Raw genomic sequence first — 8,725 nt, 5'->3', positions numbered from 1 at the left:
GAGTGAAAGAGAGGAGAGACAACACTCATGGGCTTTGCACCTCATCTCCTCAGATCTCACTGTTTCCCACAGAGCCTTATAGAACTAAGAAAGACTGCACAGCACATTTTAAAAGAAGGTGCAGTGATCACAAACAAACTTGGAACCTGAGGGAATAGAGCCTGGAATGATCACACTAGTACAGTCCATACTAGGGCTAACCCTCACCAATAAGTTTCTCTGTAGTGCTTCTTGGGAGCCTTTGTTTCCCAATGTGAGAGATGAGACAATAAGCACTTGGAGACATGTTAAAGTGATGTCAATCAGTCCACAGCAATAAAATACCAGGGAAGATCTTTCCAAACCTACAAAGCTGCACCATAAGAGTATTGGTCTCATCTTTTTTGTCTATTTTAATATGCAGAACTGAAAGAGATGCTTACCCACAGCAGGAAAGGGGAAGTCAGGCAACAGTGAAGAGCCATCATTCATACAATCCAACTTAGAAATAGAAATGAAAGCAGAAGAGCAAAAGAGAAGTATATATCCGAGCGGCTGTACGCAGAATGATAACATAGGCTACCTGAAAGGACAGGAAAATCCAGACATCCCCTTTTTCATCCTTCATATCATAAAGCATATGACTGAGTTAAGATGGAGAAAATATCTAGAATTGTCTGAAGGGCAGCAAGAAGTAACCAATCATCAAACTCCTCAAGGTCTTCCAGAAGAGATATTTCAAAAAGACAAAGAAGAAGACATGCCACATGCACAGAAAGCAGGAAGAAACAGATGGTAAGGTACTTAATCAAATTCTATCACCAGAATTTCATCCTGCCTCATCCTGCCAGTTGATCTGCATGTGCAGATGTCTCTGATTTTGGTCTCCTTCTTTGAGGATCAGGGGCCCAGTGCTGTGCCCTCTTTTCATGCTTCATCTATTGCTCTGTTCAGCTTGTGAATTGAAATCAACAGCACCTCATAAAAAATGCCTCCTTATGACATAGGTTCTACATGCATTGGAGGTAATCTGGGACTGAATAGACTCAGGCCAAGAATTTCAGATGGAGGGGTCTGCAGCAAAGCTGCCGAATCTGCAAGGAGACAACTGGATAAAAGATCAAGTGTGTCAATGATTTTAAAATTTCCATGAAAATCAATTGCACTTGAGTCTGAGTATTAACTAACATCTTTTCAGCCAAGCACGGTGTCTCGGTTTGAGGGGAAAAAACCAAAATGTTTTACCCACAAGCAGGGGAGGGGCCTCCTCCACGATAATCACACCAGTCTTTATCAAATTTAAGAAAAGGAATTTTAATACAAGAAGGATAACTGCTATATATATATATATATATATATATGTAAACAGACTAGTGCAACCCACTTCCCCAACACCACAAGAGAGGAAAAAAAACCAAAAAAAACAACAACAAAACCCAGCAGGTTTTTTCCTCCGGGAGGAAAGGTTATACTCAAGTGTTCATATCACAGCCTGGCTGGCTGCAGAGTGAGTTTCAGTCCCTCTCCAGCGAGACAGACGAGCAGTGAGCTTTCAGATGGACTCAGTCTCTTCCCCCTGTGTTCCCCGTCCAAGAAGCAGAAAGGTACGAGCAACCAGCAGCAAATCCAAGGCAGGCAGCAGCAGCAGCACGGCACGAAAAAGTAGTCCGAAGTAGGCAGCGGCTAAACAGCCAGGAAAACCCCAGCAGTAACCAGCAGGGCAGCCTGCCTCCTTGGAGCCCCCACTCCCCCGTTCCGCTGAGCCAAGACTGGGGAGAATATCCAAAAAAAAAAAAACCAAAAGAGACAAACCTGCCCCCACCCCAGCGATCAACAGTTAACTGCTTCTTTTGTTAACAGCTGGCCTGGGCAGTTAGTGGCAGGGGAGAGAATTTACATAATAATCCCAAACTACAACACACGGAAACCCTTTGGCTCTAGCACATCACTGCAATGTGGTTGGATGTGCTCAACAGAAAAGATACACATAGCCAAGTTTATCACTACTTTGATAGAATCCCATTTAACTAAAAGAACAGGTTTTCAATGAAATTTAAACACTCAGAAATGCTTTAGGAACTTAGGGATGCAGACCTGTGTATCTTTGGTCTGATCAAGGTATTAGTTCATCAGCACTCTGTTCAGGCCTATTCCTTTCCTATTTTTCCTCCTTTCTCTGCCTTTCTAATAAATCAGTGGATTAATTCTGCAGTAAGGGATGTTTTATCATGAGATGCCTCTTCTTATAGCACAAAATTCAACACTCGGGATTTACTGCAAAATCAGCAGACACGCAGATACCCAGCATGATTCTGTGGGTACCACATTATGATAATGTATCAGCACTCTTGGATTTCCACCACACCATGACTGAGAGGAGTGCTCTGTTGGAAAGTTCCAGCTTTGCTGAATCAGTGTGGAGTATGGGTGGAATAAATATCACACACCTTGCCATCACACGAAATACCTATCAACTACACCAGAAACTGCGAGGTTGCCAAACAATGGAGGAGGCAATAATACTGTGCTGACAGCAAAATAGGCCTGTATTGCTGCACCCTCGGGGAATGAATCTGGAAAGTCTGGAGCATATTAGCAAGGAATCTAAAAAACACATGGGCAAACAGGAGCAGTTCTCTTCACTGACAGTACTCTCATGCACAAAGCCAACTTGGTGTTGAAGTCTTCTGCTATGTCAGGTTTTGTGATGGGATTGAGCCCTCTGTGTTCTATCTCCCAAGTTCACTATGACCCACTGCCCAGCACTGCATGGGACAGGATATGTTGACACTGAAAATGCATTAGGTCAAGTAACAGTGGTCTGTCGTTCACCTCCTGTCACTGTAATACAGCCACACCACACCCATTTCTAGGCAGTCTCCATCATGCTTTCACCTTTTATATATCAAACCTGTATGCCAGTCACAACTAATTAGGTCATCCAAGATCAGACCAATCCACTCTGCCTGTTGCCAGGACCACAGTAGGAGAGAGGGACAATTACATGGCAATTGTGTGACACTGATGTAGCAGTAGGGAAATGGAAGTGGCGGTCAAATGAATGAGGCTGGTGCTTATTCCATGCATCTTCCCAAGTCTGTATCCATAGCAAGGGGGTGGTCCTGTGGTATAAAAGGAGAGCACTCTGGACTCCGAATCCCAAGGACCTGAGTTTGAGTCTCAGTGGGGACCGTCCCCTGGCAGTTCAATGCCTCCCTGCCATCCCATCCTGTCAGATCTCGGATGCTCAGCAGGGTCAGCCCCGGTTAGTACCGGGTGCTGTGACAGTCCTGAGGACTTCCCTGTCACTGTCCAAGCTCACTCGGCTGTGGCAGATGGACCTCAGGATTTAAACGGTGGGGCCAGTTCTGCGCACGCTGTGCCTCACCTAAACAATCCACTGCGCACATGGGGAGAGCCCTTCCCAAATCTGCGTTCGTGAAGCCTGGCCATACATGCATTTACATCCACAGCAATAGTTCATGCTGCAGTTCACAGTAGTGATACTACACCTAGCACTATTACCAGCAAAACGCTGCATCCTTACTTTTGTTAGAGGGAACTGGTAAACCAAAATCACACAGAATGCCATGGTTTTTATCACAGCAAAGCTGAAAGCAGGCTCTCATTGGGCAAGTGTGTATCATAAATTACGAGTTCAATCAGAAAGTCATTGTCCCTTTCTCTGAGAAAGTAACATCTGAATCATGACATTTAATTCCTAAAATATAAAATTCTTAAAGAAAGGAAGGATATTTTACCCTGAAATTAGCTCAGTTGGTTAAAACTTGGTTGTAATAATGCCAAGGTCATGGGTTCAATCCCCTGTGTGGGCCACTGACTTAAGGGTTGGACTCAATGATCCTTGTGGGTCCCTTCCAACTCAGAATAGTCTGTGTGATTCTGTGAATTTTCTCACTGGGTTAATAAAAATGATATGGCATATCTTGGAATTTAGGTGAGTGGTAAAGTAAACAGAAAACCAAAGTAAAACAAAAAACATGAACCCCAAAATCACCACTGCTTATCTAAAAAATAGTCACTGAGTAAAAATTAACAAGGGTTCACTGAAAATAAATCTTGTAGATAACCCTGAATATTAAAATCCCAATATATCATATCTCCTCTGCTTTCTTCATGCACAAGTTTTGCAATGACACAAATGTTGGAAACAAAGCCCTCCGATAGCTTGAAGCCGGCATGGAAAATAGAACAGTGAGGGGGTCCTGAGCCACTAATGTTCAATGCAGGGTTGCCCTCAGCACACAGTTCCACTGTGGGCAAATAAAAGACACACCCCAGATCCCACCAGGTTGTAAACTCTGTTTTAGGGTGCTCAAAAACGTAGCCAAGTGATGCAGAGCACTGATCTGATGCAAAGACATTTTGGCAGCTCACGCTTATTGAAACATTTCCAAAAGGACAATTTTTCCCTGGCAGACTCAGAGCTGGTATACGCATTGTTTCTGTGTCATCCATCGTAACATCAAGGCAAATGGAACAACCTAAGGAAGAGCAGAAAGAATTACCTGGAAGAGCAGTTTTATAGAGAAAGGTTAAAAGCTTAACACATTCAGTTTTCTTAAAGCAGAGGTAGATGGAGGAATGTCTCCAGCCAGTAAATGCTTAAGTAATGCAAACCTTAAGGATGGAAATACTTGTGCTTATACTACATATGGGAATAAGTAGGACTAAGTGAAAAGAGGGTGGGGAAAGACTGAATATCAGGAAATCTTGGTGGCAGTGAAGAGCAGAGCTTGTGCAAATTTTTCAGAGGAATTCCTTCAGTTATTTAAAAGAAAATTTGAAAAATACTAGTAAACAAGCTAAGTAAGTTTGTACTAGCAGGAAAGGTGATTGGATTACCCAACAGCCTCCTCTCTCCACATTTCTTTCTTTGCTTGGTTTATTTTCAACCATTTAATCATGTACAACATTTGATAAAGGCAAAGAGAAAGTAACCTGAGGTACAGACATGACAGAAATCTCAGTGTTGATTTAAGAGTCTATTTCCCACTGTGAGTTCATGTGCCCCCAGCAGAACCAAAGAAACAGACCCCTCATTTATTCAAGTGCAACATCACCTGGATTTGATCCATGTCCCACAGAAGAGGCAACTCCCTCCAGAAGAAACAAGGTGGTTCAAACAATCGATTATTGCTTTTGGAGTCTGTCAGGCAGATAACTGCTATGAGTACCAGCAGCTCAAGAGGTTACAGCTTCTAACTAACCAGACTGACACTCTCCCAGAAATTTCTGTCTCCATATCAAAGGTGGTAGAAAACACACATCTGTATTTTAGCAGTTCTGGTTCCTTGCCCAGCTAAAAAAAAAAAAAAAAAAAAAGAACCAAGTGTAAACTATCAACAATGGTAACTTCCATGATAATTGAATGCTGGCACTTTGGTGTGCTGAGAAGGAATATTTTAAACTACCACACCTCAGTACATTTAGCAGTTTTCAGGTACACATCTTTTCTCTGAAGGTAGCAAGACTGAAGGTGGATGGACCATAGCTCTTCTGGTGTTGCATTTATTCTGTTCTAGCAGTCACGGTTACAAAGCTGACAATGGCTGCAGGAATCAGAGTACACCTCCCCACCTGAAAGTCTTTCTGATGTGTTTTCCAGCAGAACAGGGCATTTCTTCATCTGAGGACTCAGCTGTTGAACTTTAGTGTCTAAGTATTTATGCAATTTGTTTATCAACACAATTACATTTCCGTAAGAACTATATTCTATGCCTTGTCATAGTTTATTGTAAGAAGCTTTTTTCAGTATAGAAATTATTTTTTAAAAACTGTTCAAAAGGTTCAAGCAATACTGAAATATCCAAATGTTAATATTCACATGCACTGTATGAAAAACCCATCAACTTGAAGAGTCTCAAATATGTATGTAATAATATAAGCCAGATTAAATCAGAAATAATTTAATGGAATGCTTTTTCCTTTATCATTTACAGACATTGGACCATATTGTACTGGTTTTTCCTGCACAGAAATCAGTGGGAGTTCTGGACAAAGATGAAACGGAGAATAAGTACTGTGAGCTGATTGTTTTCTACTCATATATTTTTCAAAAGATAGTGTGTTTAGAACAAACAAAAACTTCCAATATTTTAATGCTGTAAGGTTTAACATTCATTGATACCATAATGATAACACTTATGGCTCTTCTCTCATTTACATCATAGCCTTTTTTTTTTTTTAATAGCAAAGTTGCATTTCCATTTTTACTCCAAGGCAGACTTTGTCATCCTCACATCTTAGTTTCATTAGAGTTCCCATTCATTTTAAGGGGTAGGATGCTCCACAGCATGAATTACAACAAGAAGCCTGGCTGCTTGGTTGTGCAATACTGCATTTCAAAGACGAGAAATAGAAAATAGCTGACTTCTTTTTCCAGAAGAGTAATGTGTGTACAGCATAAGCCTAGTTAGGACGTAAAATCAAGATCATACCGGGTCAACTGTAATAAAGACACAGCACTACCTGCTGTTTCTCTTTCTGAGTTCTTAGGCTTGATTGTGCTCTTTAATGTACATACCTATCCCCCACAGAAATCAACATGTGGGCATCTGCTTACAGCAGTGATCAGGCTTTATATTTACTGTGGTTTGGGTGGTGCTGAGAACAGTGAACAGACTTATGCTCGTAAGTCGCTGATTCGCATATACCCATTTTCAATGCAGCAGGCAAAAGATTAGGCAACTTTGAAAGATTACTAATTACACAGAAGCCTTCAACTTCATTCCTCCTCACGTGTCTTCCGGAGATGACCACTGTTGCCGGGGAAGGTTTCGACCCAATGTTTCTAACTTTCCATTTTACCCTTAAAAGTAAACCTCGTTGATGCTGTGCCCATAGTTCAACAGAACAGCCGTACCCAGACTTTCAAGGTGCCTTGGGGCTGCCTAACAATAAAGAACAGTGTGTGTTCCAATTGTGCAAGAGCCATAACAAATGTTACTATTTTCAGGGAAGCTGTTAGTCAGGCCCTCAGAGACTCTGATCTATTACACTGACCAAAACTGTTGCGCTGTTGTGATGGCTGAAACTCAGTGACGTGTTCAACCACTTCACACCCAATGCCACGTGTTGATCAGGCAGGGAAATGAGTTAAGGAATGGCACATAGGGGCATAGTTTTTTTATTCTAAAAATCTAAGGCAGTTCTTCAGTGAAGAGAGACTATTTGTACTACAGATTTTTCCTTCGGATGCTTTATCCAGGATGACTTTGGCACTGGAGGAGGTCCAGAGAAGAGCAACAAGGCTGGTGAAGGGACTGGAGCACAAGCCCTATGGGGAGAGGCTGAGGGAGCTGGGGTTGTTTAGCCTGGAGAAGAGGAGGCTGAGAGGTGAGCTCATCACTGTCTAGAACTACCTGAAGGGAAGTTCTAGCCAGGTGGGGGTTGGTCTCTTCTCCCAGGCACTCAGCAATAGGACAAGGGGGCACAGGCTCAAGCTCTGCCAGGGGAAATTTAAGTTGGAGATCAGAAAAAAACTCTTTCCAGAGAGAGTAATCAGGCATTGGAATGGGCTGCCCAGAGAGGTGGTGGATTCACCTTCCCTTGACGTTTTTAAACTGAGATTGGCCGTGGGACTGAGTGCCATGATCTGGTAAAGGGACTGGAGTTGGACCAAGGGTTGGACTTGACGATCTCTGAGGTCTTTTCCAACCCAATCGATTCTATGATTCTACAGGCCTCACACCGCGCCTCAGGCGTGCAAACCTCCCTCTCCTCCCTTCCAGCCTTACTACTGACGAGGGTGCCGCGCCGACAGGCCCGGCCCAGCAGCGCGGGAGGGGTGCGGGTCTCCTCGCGGGGAAGACTGTGGACACCCCTGCTCCACTGCACCCCGGGCTTCCCGCAGGGATGTAAAGACACGGGGAAAGGGCAGAGACACAGGAAAAGGGCAGGAACACGGCACACAAACGCTGCCTCACCACGAGCGGCCTCGGGGCCCGCCCGTCGCCATCTTGGGGGCGCGCAGGAGACCCCGGGCGCCCTCGGCGTGGGAACGGCGGCGTCACCAGAGCCCTCCCAGGGACGCAAAGAAGGGAGCGCTGGGGTGACCCCCCCGCGAACAGCCAGCCCTTACGAAACACCGGATGTCGCGTTTAAGAAATATAAACAAAATTTTTAAAAAATTAAACCAAACCGACCCAGTCGCCAGCCCTCCGCGTAGAATAAGGAGAAGGGGTGGAGAAGAAAGGTGGAAGGGGGGGCGGCGCGGAGGGGAGCCCTGCCCTCACTTAAGATGGCACCTGCTCTGCGCCGCGTCCCGGCGGGGGCGGCGCCGGCGCCGGCTCCGGCCCGCCCGTGACACGCGCGCCGGGAGCGCAGCGCGCGCGCTCGCGGGGGTGCCCGCCCGGCCCCGCCCCGCCCCCCGGCCCCGCCCCGCCCCTCCCCGAGCTCCTCCGCGCGCGCCGCGGCCCAGCCGGAGCAGACGCGGACCCGGCGCACCCGCAGCGGCGGCAGCGGCGGCAGCAGCAGCAGCAGCAGCAGCAACAGCAGCAGCGCAATGACGGCGGCGCCCGCCTGCCCCCGCTGCTCCCCGCGCTGCCCCCGCTGCTCCCCCGGCGGCGGCCCTGGCCCCGGCCCCTGCCCCTGCCCCCGCGCCCGCGGCTGGGCGCCCGCCTGGCGGGGCGCGGCGCTGCGCCTCGCGCTGGCGCTGCTGCTCCACACGGCGCGGGCCGAGAAGGAAGGTGAGACCCAGATTGCCTTTCCCTTTTTTGTCCCC

At 46.0% G+C, this 8,725-nt stretch overlaps 1 protein-coding gene and 1 long non-coding RNA gene across 3 annotated transcripts in view; one reads left to right on the top strand and one right to left on the bottom strand.

Moving 5' to 3' along the window:
• Window positions 1-1,170: 1,170 nt before the first annotated feature.
• Window positions 1,171-8,193, bottom strand: LOC139668159 (uncharacterized). Of its 2 annotated transcripts, none has more exons than XR_011696989.1 (3): window positions 8,148-8,193; window positions 5,064-5,302; window positions 1,171-4,484 (listed from the first exon to the last, which is right to left on the bottom strand). It is a non-coding gene; the product is annotated as an uncharacterized lncRNA (long non-coding RNA). The 2 variants fall into 2 exon arrangements; XR_011696990.1 differs by lacking the exon at window positions 8,148-8,193 and adding an exon at window positions 7,929-8,011.
• A 203-nt stretch (window positions 8,194-8,396) lies between these two features.
• Window positions 8,397-8,725, top strand: part of TMEM131 (transmembrane protein 131) — a 95,973-nt gene continuing 95,644 nt past the window's right edge. The window contains exon 1 of the mRNA XM_071547599.1: window positions 8,397-8,690. Coding sequence (XP_071403700.1) covers window positions 8,507-8,690 — 184 coding nt within the window. The 5' untranslated portion in view covers window positions 8,397-8,506. The remainder of the gene's footprint in view (window positions 8,691-8,725) is intronic.

This window comes from Pithys albifrons, chromosome 1 (genome assembly GCF_047495875.1).
Source record: "Pithys albifrons albifrons isolate INPA30051 chromosome 1, PitAlb_v1, whole genome shotgun sequence".
Taxonomy (NCBI): Eukaryota; Metazoa; Chordata; class Aves; order Passeriformes; family Thamnophilidae; genus Pithys; species Pithys albifrons.
Note: the sequence above shows the minus strand (reverse complement) of the source record. Positions and strands in the feature narration are given on the sequence as shown.